Source organism: Ictalurus punctatus, chromosome 2 (genome assembly GCF_001660625.3).
Source record: "Ictalurus punctatus breed USDA103 chromosome 2, Coco_2.0, whole genome shotgun sequence".
Classification (NCBI taxonomy): Eukaryota; Metazoa; Chordata; class Actinopteri; order Siluriformes; family Ictaluridae; genus Ictalurus; species Ictalurus punctatus.
In genome coordinates, this window is record NC_030417.2 from 16,835,840 (window position 1) to 16,856,372 (window position 20,533).

Below are 20,533 nucleotides of genomic sequence, written 5' to 3' on the forward strand. Positions count from 1 at the left end.
ACTCCCCTCTGTTCAACAACCCCGCACTCAAAGCCGCTCTGCCTTCCTGCACCGCTGAGGTCATCGCTCTGCCTTCCTGCACCGCTGAGGTCATCGCTCTGTTTGCCTGCACCGCTGAGGATGCTGCTCTGCCATCCTGCTCTGCTGAGGTCGTCTCTCTGCCATCCTGCTTCATGGAGGACTTGCTCTTCCTCCATGTTCCGCTGAAGACGTTGTTCCTCTTCTTTGCTGCACGCTGTATGTCACTCCCCGTTCCTGCTGCACGGAGGACATTGATCCCCCCTCGTGCTCCATGGAGAACCTCACTACTCTCCCTGGCCTGGCGAAGAACCTTGCTCCCCTCTATGGCCTCAAGGAAATCTTGGAGCTTCCCTCATGCCCCTCATAAATTTGCTCCCCTCTCCTGCAGAGGAGGTTGTCCCGCTTTCCTGCCCCGCCGAGGTCGTTGCTCTGCTTTCCTGCTGTGCCGAGGACGTCCCTCTACCTCCCTGCTCCGCTGTGGACGCCGCTCAGCCCCCTAGTTTTGCTGGGGACACAGATGGAGGGCATGTATTTTTGGGTGCTCCGGGAGAAGCGCCCTGGGGGGGTGGGGGGGGGGGGGGGGGATTTTGAGAGGTAGAATTTTTTCTATTATCCCAATATCCTCAAGTACAGATAATAATTATCATGCTAAATTTAATCCTTGTGCTTATTGCACTGACACTTTAATATTTTCTAGAAAATTATAGAATTTGATGAGGCACATGTTACAATAAAAATCCACATTCAAAAGATGAATCTCTTCTTTATGATTTAAACACATCTGAAATACATTCTCCTCTCATCATCACCAGATACGCAAATACAAGCCTCAGGGCTGGATATCTCTCTATTTATGAGATCTGATGGACTCTGTTAAACTTTGGAGAACAGAGAAGAACCCAGTAAAAAACAACACACACCATGTTCTCTACATCTCCACTGCTCCTGCTGGCAGCTGCTTCCTGTGAGTGCTTTATCAAATTTCATTTACTACAATAAATGTGCAGCATATATATTGTGAGATATCACCATGTGTTTTCCTCCACAGATGTGCATGGTGAAGAACTGACTCAGCCTGCTTCCATGACAGTCCAGCCAGGCCAGAGTCTCTCCATCAACTGCAATGTTTCATATTCAGTTACCAGCTATTATACAGCTTGGATCCGACAACCTGCAGGAAAAGATCTGGAGTGGATTGGAAACATCTATAGCGGTGGGAGTACAGCTTACAGTGGCAAACTGAAAAATAAGTTCAGCATCTCCAGAGACACTGCTACAAACACAGTAACAATTGGAGGACAGAATCTGCAAACTGAAGACACAGCTGTGTATTACTGAGACAGAATAGTGGATTCCCCTTACAAATACTTTGAGATGTGTTAGACATCCTCTCAATGCAACTAATAAACCATCTCAGTCACACTTTTACTTTTTTCCAGTGGAACGACATTTTAACAGCTTCTGTTATTTTAAATACACAAACACTAGTTTTTATTAAAGAACTGCATAAAAATGAAAATTATATTCTTTAACAAGTGATCATTTTGAATGTTTATAAATTTCTCCATTTTTACAGTTAAATTAAAGTACAATTAAAAATCATGATAATTAATGAATAAAACACTTGGGGTGAGCTGTTAAAGGAAATCATGTGTTGGTGTAATGTGATGCAGCCCGATGTGAAGTGGACTTACTGTTACCACCTGAATTTACCATCAAGTTTTCCAGTAACAGCACATCCCATGGTTTATTTGTCTTATAACACAGCAATTTGCCAACACTAACAATTATTTGTTTATTTTTTAACAACACTTGAATCATTCTATCCATTAATGATTACATTTAATTTTGTGGAACATCTGTAAAACAAGTTATGTTTCCTTTATTACTTATATCATAGAAGTTAGAAACAGTTGTTCCCTCTCCAGTCTCATTTTTGTCTCTCTCTTGAAGTTAATGAGAAAATAAAGAGCAGTTTGTCATGCTGCTGAGAAACCACGTAGTGCAAAGTCCTCTGTACTGAAGAAATGTCTGTGTCTGAAAATTTACACTGGAGACTCCTTCCATAAATATTACATAAACATCTCCTTACAGAAATCTTAATTATACCAGTGACGATACCTTTTATATTGTTAAATAACAGAATGTTTTCTAATCTGTTTATTATTAGTATTAGATTATGTGGAGAGCCATTCATACAAGTCGCTGCATTTTCCTTTAACTAATTGGCGAAAAAAATGACAAAGTTTGGAAACGAGACTGTGGATAAATGTGAAAGAATTAATGATTTGATTTTATTGGTTTTTACTTTGCATTTCAGCACAGCACTTCTGAATTCTCAAATCTGATTGGTCAGAGGTGTTGCTTAATTTTCTATAACAGCTGTGACAGTAGTTTCAGCCAGAAGGCAAATCACAAATTTATATTAATCACTTATTCTGATATGTTATAATTTTTATGATAACATCTTACACAGAGGTGTGTGGTGGAAGTAGGGTTGGAAGGGTTACTTTAAACATGTATTCTGTTACAGTTACAAATCACTTCATAAAAAATGTAATCGGTAACATAATCCAAGTATCACAATATAATATAACATAATAAAAGTAATGTAATCTGATTACTTTTGGACTCCACATAATCCAATTTCAAAACTTGTGTAATTGTTTGTGTTTAAATTTCATTTAGCATTTTTTAAAAGCAGTCTATCATAGCTTTTTAACAGTCAGAGATAAACCAGTAAATTTAAGTGTTGTTCCATTAAAAAGCCACATATCCTCAACACCAAGAAACTCCTCCCCATTTTTCAAAGACTTTCACCTCCCATCATCATTGCATTGTCATGAGACACATTAAGTATCACTCATTATCTGATACATATCTGGATTTTGTCTTTTTTTTTAAATCAGATGCTTTCACTATGTGCCTAATTTATGATTATTTCTGTTTTTTCGTATCTACATTAACTCAGGATATGTACCATTTTCCAAAGCAAAATAAATAAAAAGTAATAATAAAAAACAAGCCTCCTTTACCACTCTGTCATCAGCAGGATGACCAGAAATCTCTGCTGGATTAGTGTTTCTGAGTAAACACAGTAGATGAACATGATGTGTTGAAAGTTTATTTGCTGTTCCTCTCTGTTACATCATCATGACTCACACATTTATTCCATCATGATGTCGATGTCATGATTCAAATCCAGAGTGCTGTGTGGAGCAGTCGAGTCTCATCAACACTCACCATGAAGTCCCACTCTCCTTCTTCCTGCTACTAATCAGCCTCATCAGTGAGTTCTCATGCTGAATCTCAAATATATTTTACATTAGTATTTTTTAATACACTAAAGTTTTTTCTTTTATGTGGCAGGTATTCAGTGTCAAAGTCTATTCCCACTGGTGCAGTGGTGAAAAAACCTGGAGAAACTCTGAGTCTTTCCTGTAAAGGATCTGGGTTTAACTTTGGTAGCTATGGCATGCACTGGATCAGACAAGAAGCTGGAAAAGCACTGGAATGGATTGGGGTTATCTGGAATGATGCCAGTAAAATGATATGCCAAACACATTGAGGGACGTTTGGAAATTACCAAAGACAACTCCAAAAACATGGTGTATCTGCAGCTGACTGGTTTGAGTGCACAGGACTCCGCTTTGTATTATTGTGTAAGAGACTCAAACTGACACAATAGACTCCAGAGCCTACAAAAACTTACACAAGCACTCAGATTTTACTTTTTCATTCCAGACACATCTACAAACTCTTCAAGCTTTTTCTGATTAATAATAATCCCATGGAATTAATTATGATATGAACGCATTACAGCATTTAATCATGGATTACGATCATTTGGAAATGAAAGGACAAAGTGTAAATACATTGTTAACAAGTGTTTTGTGAACATTTAGACAAATACAAGCACAGGGAGACTCGAGGCAAATAAGCTCTAGGACAAATTCATGTTTTTTTCCCATCCTATTACTTCCATCCATCCATCGTCTATACCACTTTATCCTTTTCAGTGTCACAGGGAAACCTGGAGCCTATCCCAGGGAGCATCGGGCACAAGGCGGGGGACACCCTGGAATCCATCACAGGGCACAATCACATACACATTCACACACCCACTCATACACTACGGACACTTTGGACATGCCAATCAGCCTACCATGCATGTGTTTGGACTGTATCTTTGTTATAATGTTAACACGAGGTACCTGATAATACTTTATATGTCTTCATCATAAGAATATTGTCACTATGTTGATGATTATCTTTGATTGCAATGTTTTATCTTCTAGGTGTGAGCAGTGATGAGATCAGACTGGACCAGTCTTCTGCTGTGGTAAAGAGACATGAGAACATGTGAAGATCTCTTGTAAGATAAATGGCTTTGGTATGACTGAGTATCTCATGCACTGGATACGACAGAAACCAGGGAAAGCTCTACAATGGATTGGTTATGTGAACTCCATGAAAGGCCAATTTCTCCTCTCTGAAGGCATCCCAACATGCACACAGTTCTTAGAGGCCAATAATCTGAGGACAGAGGACACTGCAGTTTATTACTGCAACTGAAATGCCACAGTGACTGGAGCTGAGGAAGCAGCTGTAAAAAAAACAAAACAAAACAAAAAAACCAACAACAACAAACAAAAAAAACGGCCACATATTGTAACTGAACTAAGTAAAGCTGCTTCAATTGTAATTCATAGACAGGATAACACCATCTGTATCTGTTTCCATCTCCAAATATCCATATGTGTATCTGGATTTTTCCCTAAAGTAGGAATGACCTAAACGAGAACTTTTTTATTTATTTATATGAACCCTTACTATGTTCCTAAAACACTGGAAACACTGGGGGGGAAAAGCCCACAAGTAGAAATGTCCGCACTGTTAGCATGGTGTGTGAATTGTGGCTCTGACGGTTCCTCAACAACACACTAATAGGCATCCAAGTCCCATTACACACCTCTAGTCTCAACCAGATTTCCTGCAAGATTCCTAAAAATCTAACCTCCTGTTTGTATTAGTATCTGTTCAGATCACATTATCTGTTCATCTACTACATCAACTACATCCCTACTCCTCACACAAAACATCAACATATCAACAATGCTACATGTCTTTTTTGTTTGTTTGTTTTAATCCAATTATCCACATAAATATAAAAGAGTTCATTAGTATAAATATAAAGAGTCCAAAAAATAAAGAGTGCATTATATTAGTTCCGTTGTAAATTGTACAGAAACTCAAACACATTAGAGCGAGCATCTCTCTGTAAACACTGCAGCTGGAACTACTGTCAGAGCAGCTGTTATAGAAATGTAATTAACTCTTTCTGACCACAGTACTTGCTACTTCAGGGAGAAAGTTTTATATTGGATGATTGTTCAGGTATTTAGGATTTTCGCAAAATAAAAATGTTACGGTGTAATCCGTTGATCACAGAGATACGTTAGTGCTTTGTTTATTTCAGGCTAATTTTAAGATGAATTCACTGAGATTTCAGAAGGTTAGGATGTCAACTAATAAATTTGTAAACCTGAGTCTTCAAGTTCATGTAGTACTTGATGACACATTTTATGCAAATCCTCCACTCATGTCTCTTAAATTAAGGAGGTCTGTGTGTGTGAGAGAGTATGTGTGTGTGTGTGTGGTGAGGAAGGAGGAGAGCAACTGGGTTTATTTCACTTCAGTTTTATACTAAACAAAGATGCTCTCCTAAGTGCTGCTGCTGTTAACAGCTGCATTCTGTAAGTCTCCATGTTGTCTGAATGAGTTTAGATTTAATACCTGTTTGTGAAAATGATTTGAAGACATTTGATGATGTTCTATTGTGATTATTCACAGGTGGTGTTGGCGGTGTGGAGCTCACTCAGTCAGCCTCTGTGCTCGTGAAACCTGGAGAGTCGTTCTCCATCTCTTGTAAGATCTCAGAGTAGAGCTATTGTATTCACTGGATACGACAACCTGCTGGGAAAGCACTGGAATGGCTCGGATATCTGTGTAGCGGTGGTAGCACTAATCTCAAAGACACGATGAAGAGCAAGATCAGTTTCAGCCAGGACACATCCATCAGCACAGATTATTTAAGAGGACAAAACTTTCAGTCTGTGTATTACTGTGCAAGACACACAGCACTACAAACTCACTGCAGCCCTGTACAAAAACATCCCTGTTCAGTTTCCTCTCTCTGCAGTACACTTGTCCCCAGGGACGCTTGGTATAAATGAGCTAGCAGGGCTGAGACCCCTCTGTATTTCAAAGATAAAAGTACATCAACATAGTGTTTCATCTTTGGCCTCAACATTCATGTATTTGTTGACCTGAGGTGGATATTCAGTTAATCCATCATTAATAATATGTCAATCCATTCCAAATCTTTTCTGCAGGTTGTTGAATCTGAGCTGTGTAAAGTGGATGTTGGTATCAGTGATAGAAGCTCCACACACAGCTCAGTACAAAACACACATCTGCAAGGAGAGGAACAATGTGTAAATATTTTTGCACCTATAGAGGGCAGTAGCTCTCTTCTACTGAGGTAAAATTCACGAAAGATTTAAAGGAAACATTTTCTGGAATGAGAAAAACACAAGTATTCACTCTCAGAATTAGGAGCCAAGGCATCTTCTAAATAACAGCAGCAATAACACACACAACAAAGATCAATTCAGACAGCTTATGTAAATATAAATACAACATGTAAATGTTGAATGAAAGTGTTCAGGTGCCAATTGAAACATTCTGAGGTTATTTATAGATTGTTTAAATTATGTTGATTAATAATTAACAAGCATTGATAAAGTGAAGGAAATTAATAAATCATAAGAACTTTGAAGGTTACTTGCATGTACACCAATTATTAAAAACAAACATTAAGCTGAACTGGCAAACTGTAAAATGTGACATCGCTCTCATCCTTAACACATGCAAAATCAGCCTGTGGAGGTTCTTATTATAGATCTGACTCTATTGGTTAAAAGGAAGTCAATGCAAATCCATCCTGTTATTATTTGCTCTACATAAAATCAGCTTGTTGCTCAGCTAAAGCTCATATCATCAAACTGAATTACAGAACTTCCATCACAGTGTTTGATTAAGGGGCTAAGCGTCATTCAGCAGTGCATTTTTATACTCATGTTAACACGAGACTTCTTTATATGTTTACCACTGAGTGTATGATTTAATGATTATTTTTGATTGTTTTATCTGGCAGGTTTTTGCAGTGCTGAAATCAGACTGGACCAGTCTCCTGCTGTGGTAAAGAGACCTGGAGAATCTGTGAAGATCTCGTGTAAAATAAGTGGATATTCAATGACAAGCTACAACATACACTGGATCCGACAGAAACCAGTGAAAGCTCTGGAATGGATTGGCTGGATGAATACAGGCAATAATAAAGCAACATATGCAGAGTCTGTGAAAAACCAGCTAATTTTTACAGAGGATGTCTCAGCAAGCACACAGTACTTAGAGGCCAAGAGTCTGAGGAGAGGACACTGCAGTTTATTACTGTGCCCGACAAGCCACAGTGACTGGAACTGAGGAAACAGCTGTACTAAAACCACACACATATTTTTTCACACATCATTTTATTGAACAAGTCATTACTGTTGTCATTTATGTAAATGATGAATATAATCCCCTCTTATTGTGGTTAATAAACTGCTCAATTACATTCAACTGCACTATCACGAATGCGGAGACAGATGCACTTGCAGATTCAGAGTTTAATAGGAATTCAAACCAACCACAAACGTCACTAAGCATAGGGCACGGGCGCACATAACATGATGACCTGAAAGAAACAAACCTAGACACCAAGTGCTGTACAAACAGTGATTTAAATACACAGCTGCTCGTTAATCAGGATGAGAGTCAGGTGCGGCTGGTCACATGACCGTGATGCAGTGGTGAGGTGGCTGCTGGGAATTGAAATCCCTAGTTCCTCATGGAGTTTCATAACACCCATATTGTAAACACTTCAGCCTAGACACTTAGATAATAATTTAACAAAAACTAATGAAAAAAAAATTACTCAGTTCATAGTTATTAAGAATATATTATATATCTTTTTAGCTGCTTTAAATGAAATGAAATCTGAATCTCTAGTTAAACTTCTACTTTTTTGACACTTTTGAAAGCAGTTTTTGATGTTCATGTAACTGAATTCACATTGTATAAAAACTACTTAATTTATTATTTTTAAAAATATTTGTAAATAGTTTATGAAACTATTTAACTGGTGAGGCTGGTTAGGAAACGACTTTTTATAACTGTAATAATGTAATTGATGACAAACACTTTGGGTGGTAACAGGAAATCTGTTTTAATTCATTGTTGATTATTTTCCTCCCAAAGTGTTTTATTCCTTACTGAATCTGTCACTGAGCTCCTCCGCTTCTGTTGTATTGTATATAATGCTCCAAGTGTCCATGTCTTTTAGCAGAAATGTTCAACAGCAGTTTATTTTCAACTGAGGTCAAAGTTACTGTTATTTTACATTGAATGGGCAGTCTGTTTAAACTAAACCATCTATGCATAACATTCCTATGAATTTGTAGTGTATACAGTAATATTTTTGGTGTCTTCAGTCAGCTACATTTAGTAAAACTGACCTTATAATCATCCACTCATCTATACACTGAGCAGCCTGTGGTTGTGAATTTAATACATCTATGGTGGACACTCCCTATTCAAATAGAGTCGGGTATAAACAGCATGTTCTTGGCTGTTCAGGTTTCCAGTGAGCTCTGTGTTAGATAACACTCCCATTCACTTTAAATCTGGGTGAAGCAGAACTAAGAGAACAATGATTTTAGGATATTGTATTTTATTTGTGCTAATATCATGTAAGTTTAATTTTTTTTCATGTGATGATTACTAGGAAAATTAACCATTCTGATTCCATAATCATTATAACATAACATTACCTAGTTATACTCTTCTCTTCCAGATTCTTATGGACAGTCCCTGACCTCCTCTGCTTCTGTGGTGAAGAGACCTGGAGAGTCAGTCACTCTGTCCTGTACTGTCTCCGGATTCTCAATGAGCAGCTACTACATGCACTGGATCCGTCAGAAACCAGGAAGAGGACTGGAGTGGATCGGATACATCGACGGTGGCACTAGCACAACATTCGCTCAGTCTCTGCAGGGCCAGTTCTCCATCACTAAAGACACCAATAAAAACATGCTGTACCTAGAAGTGAAGAGTCTGAAAGCTGAAGACACGGCTGTTTATTACTGTGCACGAGAGTCACACTGACACAACAGACTCCAGAGCTGTACAAAAACTTACACAAGCACGTCCTCATGAGCTGTAAATATTCCCTCAGCAGGAAACTGAACCCCAGAGACACTTATTATAAACAACATCCATTTATTTTTGTGCTCAGTTTTACTTCTCCTTTTGTCTTACTCCATTAACAGTCAGAATTCCTCTGTAAAATTCTCAGCCTTTTCTTTTATTATCTCTGGCAGGTGCTTAAAGCTGAAGACAAACATGAAAATAACAGTAAGTATACGCAAAGACATTAAATGATAAAACATTCAACTGCATTACATTTCATTTCATGATAAAAACATAACTCATGAGACATCTTTTTGCTAATTTATTTGTTTCTTCATATGCAACTGAAACTATATTTTGATTAAATTTAATTTATGTATTTGTTCATTTAAGAATTTGTCTACACAGTTTTATAAATGAAAATGTTTGAAGAAATGCTGTATTGTAGAAAGACCACCATAATAAATGTTAGATACATAACCCATACTGCATGCAAATCTCCCCAATCTCAGACAGATATAAATACACTGCAAGTACACAGCAGTCTTTGTGTTTGGTCAAGTACAGGAGAGGAATCATGAGCTGGCCTCTTCTTCTTCTGATATCCTCTGTGCCCTGTGAGTAAACACATCTCTCCACACTTTACTCACCTTTTTATATGCTCCATATTTCAGTGTGAGTTGAAGTGAAGTTTGCTTAATAGCTTCTGTATGTTTTACCGCTCTCCTCTTCTCAGATGAGCATGGCATCAGTCTGACCTCGTCTCCTGCTGAGGTTAAACCTCCCGGAGCCTCAGTGAAGTTATCCTGTCAGATTTCTGGCTATGCCCTCACTAGCTACGGCACAGGCTGGATAAAACAGCCTCCAGGAAAAGGCTTGGAGTGGATCTGGATCATATGGGGTGGTGGAAGCATAAACTCTGGAGCTTCCTTTAAAACTCGCTTCAGCATCTCCAGAGACACGAGCAACAATGTGCTTTACTTAGATATCAGCAGCCTGGTGTCAGAAGACACGGCTGTTTGTTATTGTACAAAGACACACAGCTGTACATCTCAGTGAGAGGACTGAACAAAAATCAAACCTCAAATATGTGTGAAGTATATTTTGAGTTAAAACCTAAAAGTACAATTTATGGAAATCCATCACATCCTATGTACATAAAGAAATATTAATTGATTATAGTCAAGATTAAAGCACAGTAAATAATGAATAGATAGAAACATCCGATCTAACATTCCACTAGTAGTGCAAATTATTTAGCTTTTTCACAGACAATGAAATTTTCCTAAATGTTTGACTAGCACTGTACATATTTATATTTAGGTTTTGTATACTTAAATATCTGCACATTATGCTTTCCATTATGTTTTAAGTCCTCTGAGAGGCGCTCTTTCTCTACTTACACAGCATCTACCCAACATGTTGAGGTTAAAATGACTGAAAGATTAAAAGGACTGAGAGAGAACTGATGTCCTCCTGGGATTTTCGTTACAGTCATAAAATGTATTTACAACATTGATTAAAAAGTAAGACATTACAGATCTGTTATATCCGTGTCTTAATAAACCAGGCTGCATAATAATGCATAATGCATATAGTAGTAGCTCTTATATTTTGTGAATGTGTACATGTGTTTACATTTGCAGGAAATGTAGTATGACATTGTTTTATTGCACCTTTGTGAAAACCTAAACACTATTATGCAAATCAAATGTTTTAAATGACTGATATATTTATTTATAATGTGGGAAAAAGAGCAAACTTAGTTTGTTAGAAAATATCACAATTAAGTCCAAACAAATACACACAGAAGCAGGTAGGAGAAAAATAAACAGTCAAACCATTACTTTCTTCCACTGGAATGACATTTTAACAGCTTGTGTTATTTTAAATACACAAACAGTAGTTTCCATCAAAGAACTGCATAAAAATGATATTCTTTCATTTTAAGAAAAAAAGAGAATAGAATAAATAATCTATTAAGTTAATTAAGTTATTTTTAATTTCTAAATGAAAAGTGTATCTTCTAGTGGAATTGTCTGATATGGTTTATTGAATTTATATTAATTCACTGCACTCTGTGTAAACAATAAATAAAGCAGTTATAACTGAAAAAAGCCTGATACTTATAAAACAATGAGGGTAAAAATAAATGAAAAATAATTAAAAACATCTGGATGGAGACCTTTGCTCTCTGCAGTTTCCCAGTAAAAAGTTTAAATCAACTTTAGGGTGGTAACTAACTCTGTTTCATCCCACCATCATGTCATTGATTATTTTCCTGTAACAATACACCTGCTGTGTTTTATTACTAAATAAATGTGGTTATAATGTAGTGTGTGTGCTTATTCACCTGAAAACACAACAGGACTGACAGACATATTTAAATAGATATTTAAATGGCTCAATGTCCCACATTTTTTTATATTTAAAATGACATGTTTGATAGATGGGGAGGTGATTTGATTTAGAAGACTCCCTCAAATGTACCCTAAGATAAGGAGTGTCTCTATGCAAATGTCTTTCCCAGTTATATATTTAAGCAATGAAGACCAAGAGCTTTTAATTATTCTGCTTCAACACACACCATGATCTCTACATCCCTACTGTTGCTGCTGCTGGCAGCCGTACACTGTAAGTGTTTTTACATTTGAAATAAATATGGCTTTTCGGCACAAAAAAAAAAAATATTTATAACATTAAAACAGCTTTTCTTTAACAGGTGTTCACTGTGTTGAGCTGATCCAGCCCGGATCCACACTATTAACCCCTGGTCAGTCAATGACTCTGATCTACAAAGTGTCTGGATATTCATTAACAAGTACCTACTGTACAAACTGGATACGACAACCTGCAGAAAAAACTCTGCAGTGGATCGGACGTATATGTTATGGTGGTAGCACTGCCTACAGTGAGAAACTGAAAAGCAGGTTTCAGGTTTCCAGAGACATGTCCAGCAGCACAGTAACATTAACAGGACAGAACATGCAGACTGAAGACACAGCTGTGTATTACTACGCTTGTCAACCACAGTGAGACAGATAAACAACATCTCTGTACAAAAACATCCTGTACAGTAAACTATTTATGTGAGAAAAAGCAGAAATACTATGATTTATCATTTTGCTGTGTGTCGTGTCATGTTCCTCCATTAACAATGGACAAAGCCATGATTGAACAGTGCTTATTGTGCTTTAAAACTATGTTTAGTTATTTTATTTTCCAGAAAAACATAAATGAAATCTGTGAATTATATCTAAGCACATACAGTACTAGTCTTGCCCAAGTGCTAGCTCCCAACATGCTTCTTAATTAACTAATTAATTAAATAATTTATTAATTAACTAATCAATCAATTAATTAATCAATTAATTAATCGATTAATTGTTTAATTAATTAATTAATTAATAATGCTAAGAAGAAGAAGAAGAAGAAGAAGAAGAAGAAGAAGTAGAAGAAGAAGAATTCTGGCTGAGTGCATAAGCATCATGAACATTTTGTCAGTCCGGATCTGATTACAACTGAGCTAATTAGGCGTATATTTATTTCACTGAAATGCATAGTTATCAAAGTATGAAATTCACTGTGTGAGGAAATCACACCTAGCTAGTAAGGTTTCAGGATATCTTCAGGCAGACTGACTGTTTTTCATCACAGTGTTTGTTAAACCAGCTCCTTGCACATGATTTTTGCAGGAACAAATCCTAGCCCAAGTTTCAAAGTAAATATAGAAATATATGTATGGTTTCATAAAATTGATGTGTCAAAGTACAACCCCAATTCTGAAAAAGTTGGGACAGTATGGAAAATGCTAATAAAAACAAAGAGAATTGATTTGTAAATGTACTTTGACTTGTATTTAACCAAAAAAACCTTATAAATACAAGGTATTTGATGTTTTACTTAATCAACTGCATAGTTTTTGAAAATAAATGTTTATCTTTAAATTGATGAATGTTCCAAAAAAGTTGGGACAGGGGCAATTTAGGACTAATAGAGGTGTGATAAGTTAAAATAAGAAGGTGAAGTGAAACAAGTCTGATCATAAGCCTCCAAAAAAGGCCTAGTCCTTCAAGACCAAGGACGGGTCGAGGCTCGCCAATCTTTCAACAGATGAGTCAGCAAATAATCCAACACTTTGAGATCAACATTACCCAAAGACAAATCGGTAGGATTTTGGGCAACCGTCATGAGTCTGTAATGGATAGCCTGACTTGGGCTCAGGAATACTTTGGTAAATCTTTGTCAGTCCCCGCGGCCCGACTACGAATAAGTGGTTGATCTTTGTCAGTCAACACCATCTGCCGCTGCATCCAGAGATCCAAGTTAAGGCTTTATTATGCAAAGCAGAAGCCATATATCAACAGTGTTGAGAAGCACCGCCGACTTCTCTGGGCTCGGGCTCATCTGAGATGGACAGTAGCACAGTAGAATCATGTTTTGTGATCCGACAAGTCAACATTTCAAGTAGTTTTTGGACAAAACAGCCGTCATATTCTCTGGGCCAAAGAGGAAAAGGACCATCAAAGCTGTTATCAACATCAGGTCCAAAAACATCTGTCAGCATCAGCATGGTCAATGCCCATGTCATGGGTAACTTGCACATATGTGAGGGCATCCCTAATTTCTCCATCTGGGGATTAATAAAGTATTATCTTATCTTATCTTATTAATGCAGAAAGATATTTACACATTTTGGGGCAACATATGCTGAAATCCAGAGCAGGACAACGCCAAACCACATTCTGCCCAGATTACAAGAGCATGGTTGCATAAGCAGAGAGTGTGGGTACTAGCATGGCCTGCCTGCGGTCTTGACCTGTCTCTGATTGAGAATGTGTGCCACGTTATGAAGCGCAAAATAAGGCAGCAAAGGCCCCATACAGTTACGCAGCTGAAGAAATGCATAATGGATGAATGGCGAAAAATTCCACTTGCTAAACTTAACCATCTAGTGTCTTCAGTGTCCAAACACTTAATAAGTGTTATTAAAAGAAAAGGTGTTGTGCAACTTTTTTGGTGTGTTGCAGCCATCAGATTAGAAATGAGTATTTTCAAAAATAAATTAAATTCACAAAGTTAAACATAAAATATTGTGTTAATAATGTATTTTCATTATACAGGATGAAGTGAATTTTCAAATCACTATTTTTTGCATTTTCTATACTGTCCCAATTTTTTCAGAATTGGGGTTGTATATTATAGACAGTGCTGCTTTAACATTTGAGCAGCATTGCAAATTATTTTCAGTTTTTTTACAGACAAATTTAGAAAGCCAACCTTTGGTCATGTAGTGTACTGTAATGTATATTTAGTCTGCACCCACATTAGAAATGTATGAACATTATACTTTTCTTTAAGCTTTAAGTCCTGTGAGGGGCGCTCTTTCTCTATTCACACAACATCTACCCAACATGTTGAGGTTTAACGGACTGAGGGTGTGATAAAAATGAGAACAAGTTCTCCTGGGATTTAAGTCATAAGCTCTAACTACAACATTGTAATGTCTTATATGTAATGTCTATTATATCAGTGCCTCATTAAACCAGGGTGCATAATCCACACTGTTTGAGGAAAAAGGAAGTCTATAGTAAGTAACTCTCTCATATTTTGGGAATTTGTACAATGTTTTACATTTCCAGGAAATGCCTCATGTAATCTCTGTACCTTTATGAAACCCCAAACACTGTCATGCAAATCAAACCCCCTATAAAATATTAGAGGTGTTCTCAGGAGAAGTGAGGTTCTGGGTTCAAGTTGCACTCAAACCATGTTCGCTACATTTCTACTGCTGCTGTTAACAGCTGTATCTGGTAAATATGTGGAGAGTTTTGAGATAATTGTGTTTATATTTCTTTTAGAAAGAATGCACCTGATTAATTGATTAATTTGTTGTTCACAGGAATTAAATGTATTGCACTGGTTCAGCCTCCAGTCATGGTGGTTAAACCTGGAGAATCATTTTCAGTCCCCTGTAAGATCACTGGGTATTCAGCCACAAGTACCTGTACTAACTGGATACGACATAAATCAGGACAAGCACTGGAATGGATTGGCTGGTACTGCAGCTCCAGTAATACTGGCAGTATAGATTCACTAAAGAACAAGATCCGTTTCTCAGCCGAGGCCTCCAGCAATACTGTGATTTTACATGGGCAAAACTTTCAGTCTGAGGACACAGCTGTGTATTACTGCGCTCGTGAACCACAGTGAGACAGATCAACAACATCCCTGTACAAAAACGTCCTGTACAGTAAACTCTTTACATCAGAAAAAGTAGAAATACAATGTTTTATCATTTCTGTGTCATGTCATGTCATGTTCCTCCATGAACAATGGACAGAGCCCTGTTTGAACAGTGCTTATTGTGCTTTAAAACTATGTTTAGTTATTTTATGTTCCAGAAAAAACATAAATGAAATCTGTGAATTATATCTAAGAACATACAATACCAGTCTTGCACAAGTGCTAGCTCCCAACATGCTTCTTAATTAATTAATTAATTAATTAATTAATTAATTAACCAATCAATCAATCAATCAATCAATTAAATAATTAATTATAATAAAAGGAAGAAGAAGAAGAAGAAGAAGAAGAAGAAGAAGAAGAAGAAGAAGAAGAAGAAGAAGAAGAATTCTGGCTGAGTGCAGGAGCATCATGGACATTTTGACAGTCAGTATCTGATTACAAATTGAGCTGATTAGGCTTATGTTCATGTCACTGCAATGCATAGTTATCAAAATGTGAAATTCACTGTGTGAGGAAATCACACTTAGCTAGTAAGGTTTCAGGTTATCTTCAGGCAAACTGTCTGTTTTTCACCACAGTGATTGTTAAACCAGCTCCTTACACATGATTTTTGCAGGAACAAATCCTAGTCCAAGTGGCAAAGTAAATATAAACATGTTTAGAAATATACTTATGGTTTCAAAAATTGAGGTGTCACAGTATAAGCCAATTCTTTGATAATGATAATGATAAATTGGTATATAGTTAAATTGGTAATTTGGATGTTTTTTTTAATAGTAGGTGTTCTGTTCAAGAAATTATGGTATTATTATTGTTATTATTGTTGTTGTTGCTTTGTTGTTTTTTATATTATTATTATTATTATTATTATTATTATTATTATTATTATTATTATTATTATTATTATTAATAATAATAATAATAATAATAATAATAATATATAAAATTAATTGATTGATTAAAATGGATTGCTGTTATCGGAAAACAATCAATGTGGAGGTGGTGTGAGTCAGCCCAACACGAAATGGAGCTACTATTTCCACAAAGAAGTTGATTATTTTCCTATTACAGCATGAAAAAAACACCCACAGTGTTGTATTCCTCTAATACCATAGTCCATCCATCCATCCATTTTCTGTATCGCTTATCCTACAGAGGGTCACGGGGATCCTGCGGCATATCCAGTAAGTGTTCATGTTAATGGTAGCATTCTGCACATTTTAAATATATTCTCCTTCACTCAGATAAACAAATACAAGTGTCACAGCTGGACATCACTCTATTCATGTTCTCTGTTAAACTTTGGATATCAGAGAAGACCCCAGTACAAATAACACACACCAGGTTCTCTACATCTCCACTGCTCCTGTTGGCAGCTGCTTCCTGTGAGTGCTTTATCAAATGTATTAATTTACTACAATAACAATAAATGTGCAGCATATATCGTGTGAGATACCACCAAGTGTTTTCCTCCACAGATGTGCATGGTGTTGATATAAGTACAGATATCACAGTCAATAAAGTTCTCAAGCGTCTCTTAGCAGCAGTGTTACTTTTTTAACATCAATAAGCAAGCTGAATAAATGATCTAAATTCATTCAGTCAGTCATCTTCAGTAATGTTGTTCTTCTGGTGGTGACTAAGAAATCTCTAATAAATATTAAAAACAAAAAGGACACAACCATTAGTATCAGTTATAACACAGCGCTGTAGAATTTTCAGTACTGATTAATGGTTAGTGCAAATCACAGGTTTATATTAATGCGCTCGTTCCAAACATTGTAATGGATCAACAGCATCACACCACCCTGAGGCTGAAACAAACCAGTTTAAAATTGTGAAATAGTCATGTAATGTGTATAGTCACATTTACAAATTAAGAGAAAATGAAAATAAAGTCACATGTGTTAATAATGTATATTGGTTCAGATATGTAGGATTGCATCAAATTTACTCTGATAAAAGAGTGTGTCACGACCGGTTCAAAGCCGTGACAAATGATAGGAGGACATAGTAAAGTCAGTTGCAACAATAAACATTTATTAAAATAAACAGAAAAATTATATAAACCAAGGAAACAACACAGTCATCTGTAATGTCTATCTGGTGCAAGGATGTTAGTGTATCAAAAATAGAAAACAAAATTCTCAAAACAAATTACAAAAACAAGCTAAACTACAAAACAAACAAAAGCCAAACTCAAACACAAAGCAACCAGGAACAAGCTCCATCTACACTAACAAAGCCTAAGCTTTTACAGAGGGAGGAACTGTGGACATGGTTCTCTTGATGAGCCTCCTAGTCAAACCCACTGACCGGCTGTAGCATGAAGAGTAGAAGACCTGTCACAAGTGTCTCTATGCAAATGTAATTCCGTTATATATTTAAATGGTGAAGACCAAGAGCTTTTACTTATTCTGCTTCAACACACACCATGATCTCTATATTCCTACTGCTGCTGCTGCTGGCAGCTGTACACTATAAGTGTTTTTACATTTTACATGCATATGGCTTTTGGGCACATTTTCCTTTTACAGCATTAAAATGATCTTTTCTTTAACAGGTGTTTACTGTGTTCAACTGATTCAACCTGAAACAACGATTTTATCCCCTGGTCAGTCAATGACTCTGACCTGTAAAGTGTCTGGATATTCAGTAAGTGATGGCAGCTACTGGACACACTGGATACGACAACCTGCAGGAAAAGCTCTGGAGTATATCGGACAAATATCTGGTAGTGGTAGCACTTACTACAGTGAGAAACTGAAAAGCAGGTTTCAGGTTTCCAAAGACACGTCCAGCAGCACAGTAACATTAACAGGGCAGAACATGCAGATTGAAGACACAGCTGTGTATTACTGCGCCCGTAAACCACAGTGAGACAGATCAAGAACATCCCTGTACAAAAACACCCAGTACAGAAAAGTGATGTATTAGCAAAAGCAATACCATAGCAATACAATGTTTCATCTCTGTTTGAAATTTTATGTTTCTCATAAGTGTAAGAAGACATCAGCTAGCAAATAGTCAGTTGATTTGCTGAGTTTGTTAAATTTTAACATCACATTATAAATTGGTTAGAATTCAAATTGACCAAGAACTGTGCAGTGCTCCAATGAAAAACTTCATGTTTTATCTTTCTTTATCTGAGTATCATAACTTTTGTGCAGTGATGTACTGACCTAAAGAGATGAAAAATCAGATTTTGGCTAAATAGGGTTTTCTGTCTAACATTTAGAAGCCTCAACATTGATACAATATAAATATATTTCACCAAAACAACATGAAATGATTTACTTTCTAATCTTGCCTAGGCTTTCTTCCTGCAGAGATCATGTTGGATAAGGAACCAGTTTAACAACAGCAGTGATTAAAACAGTCAGTTTGATAAAAAAATAAAATAAATGTGTGAGTTCCTCACACATTTAATGGTCACACTTTGATCAAGTTTTAGGCTAATTTTGTATCTTATTGAAAGACATAAGGTTAATAAATTCAGTTTATAAACAGATACCATCAGTCAGAATGTATGTGATGCTCCTGTACCACAGTCAGAATGAAATCTTTAACTGCATTTTCTTCCCCTTTTCACATTTAAACTATATGAAAATTAACAGGACAAAATCTAAATTGGTGGAGATTTCTGCAGAGAAAATATATCACCTACATGATATAAAATAAATGTATTAATAAAGAATAAAATACACTGGGACTGTCACAAATATCCTACTTTTTTGCTGCTCTACTGAACCCTCTTTGGATTTAAAGTCTGATTTTATGTTTGCTATAATTATTGGGACCCACTTTCATTAACCACACATTACAGCGTTGTGCTGTTATAGGAAAATAATCAAAATAATTGTGATATGATGCAGATTGACATGAAGTGGAGATACTATTAAAATTGTTCAAAGTTGATTTCCAGTAACAGCACACCCTGAAGTGTTTTATTGGATGCATATGTTATGATGGTAGCACTATATACATTGAGAAACTGAAAAGCAGGTTTCAGACACGTCCAGCAGCACATTAACATTAACAGGGCAAAACATGCAGACTGAAGACACAGCTGTGTATTACTGCACTTGTTGGCCACGGTGAGACAGATCAACAACATGCCTATACAAAAACACCTCATATGTCTACCTATAAAATATAATCACACAAATAAAACAAAGAGTTTAAAGATATTTAACGTTTATAATGTAAATTTTAATTTAATTTATTTCATATTTCTAACACAATGATGCTACATCTCTAACATTGTTGCACATTATACACACCATTATAATCACATCACTTAAAAGAACTTGTTATACTGTAATATCTTTACCTAACAATAATCACCTCAACAAATTTAAATTTGTGTGATCATGTGTGAGAAAGTGTGAGAGCATTTTGAGAGGATTTTTTCCATTATAATGAACCCAATATTCTCAAGCACAGATAATTATTATCATGCTCAATTTACTATTTAATCATTGTGCTTATTACACTGACACTTCAATATTTTATAGAAAATTATAGATTTGATAAAGAGGCACATATCCACAAATACGCCATAAGCTGAATTTCTATGGTTTAAATACATTTAGAGAACAGAGAAGACCCCATTACAAACAACACACACCATGTTCTCTACATCTCTACTGCTCCTGCTAGACACCTAAATCATTTATATATATTTTTTAAATAAAAAAATAGTACAAAGGTTTACTCAGGTCATCGTTAATAAGAATATAATCCAGTTAATATTCCACTTGCTTTATATGTTTAAAAGCTTTTATTTGTTTATTTTACTTCCTATATTTTAATTCAAATGCTACTTAAAATATTTGGTAATAAATTTCACTTGCAAAGCTATTTGTTGGTGTATCTTAAGGACTAATTCCTGGTGTTGACTCAGTACACAACACATAGAGGACTGCACTGATTACCATCACGACCTGTTTCAGTCTATAAAAGCTAC

At 36.2% G+C, this 20,533-nt stretch overlaps 5 gene segments (V, D, J or C); all 5 read left to right on the forward strand.

Annotated features, from left to right (window-relative positions):
* The first annotated feature begins 942 nt into the window (after positions 1-942).
* On the forward strand, positions 943-1,359 carry LOC128629524 (Ig heavy chain V region 5A-like). The segment is given in 2 exon segments: positions 943-985; positions 1,070-1,359. Coding segments are annotated over 2 exon segments (333 nt in total).
* A 7,407-nt stretch (positions 1,360-8,766) lies between these two features.
* LOC108278022 (Ig heavy chain V region 6.96-like) lies at positions 8,767-9,539 on the forward strand. The segment is given in 2 exon segments: positions 8,767-8,876; positions 8,981-9,539. Coding segments are annotated over 2 exon segments (351 nt in total).
* Positions 9,540-9,731: 192 nt separating this feature from the next.
* LOC108277726 (Ig heavy chain V region 914-like) lies at positions 9,732-10,803 on the forward strand. The segment is given in 2 exon segments: positions 9,732-9,932; positions 10,052-10,803. Coding segments are annotated over 2 exon segments (450 nt in total).
* A 4,258-nt stretch (positions 10,804-15,061) lies between these two features.
* On the forward strand, positions 15,062-15,543 carry LOC128629519 (immunoglobulin heavy variable 1-8-like). The segment is given in 2 exon segments: positions 15,062-15,128; positions 15,218-15,543. Coding segments are annotated over 2 exon segments (354 nt in total).
* A 1,222-nt stretch (positions 15,544-16,765) lies between these two features.
* Positions 16,766-18,446, forward strand: LOC124626363 (immunoglobulin heavy variable 4-38-2-like). The segment is given in 2 exon segments: positions 16,766-16,949; positions 18,128-18,446. Coding segments are annotated over 2 exon segments (417 nt in total).
* Positions 18,447-20,533: the final 2,087 nt, after the last annotated feature.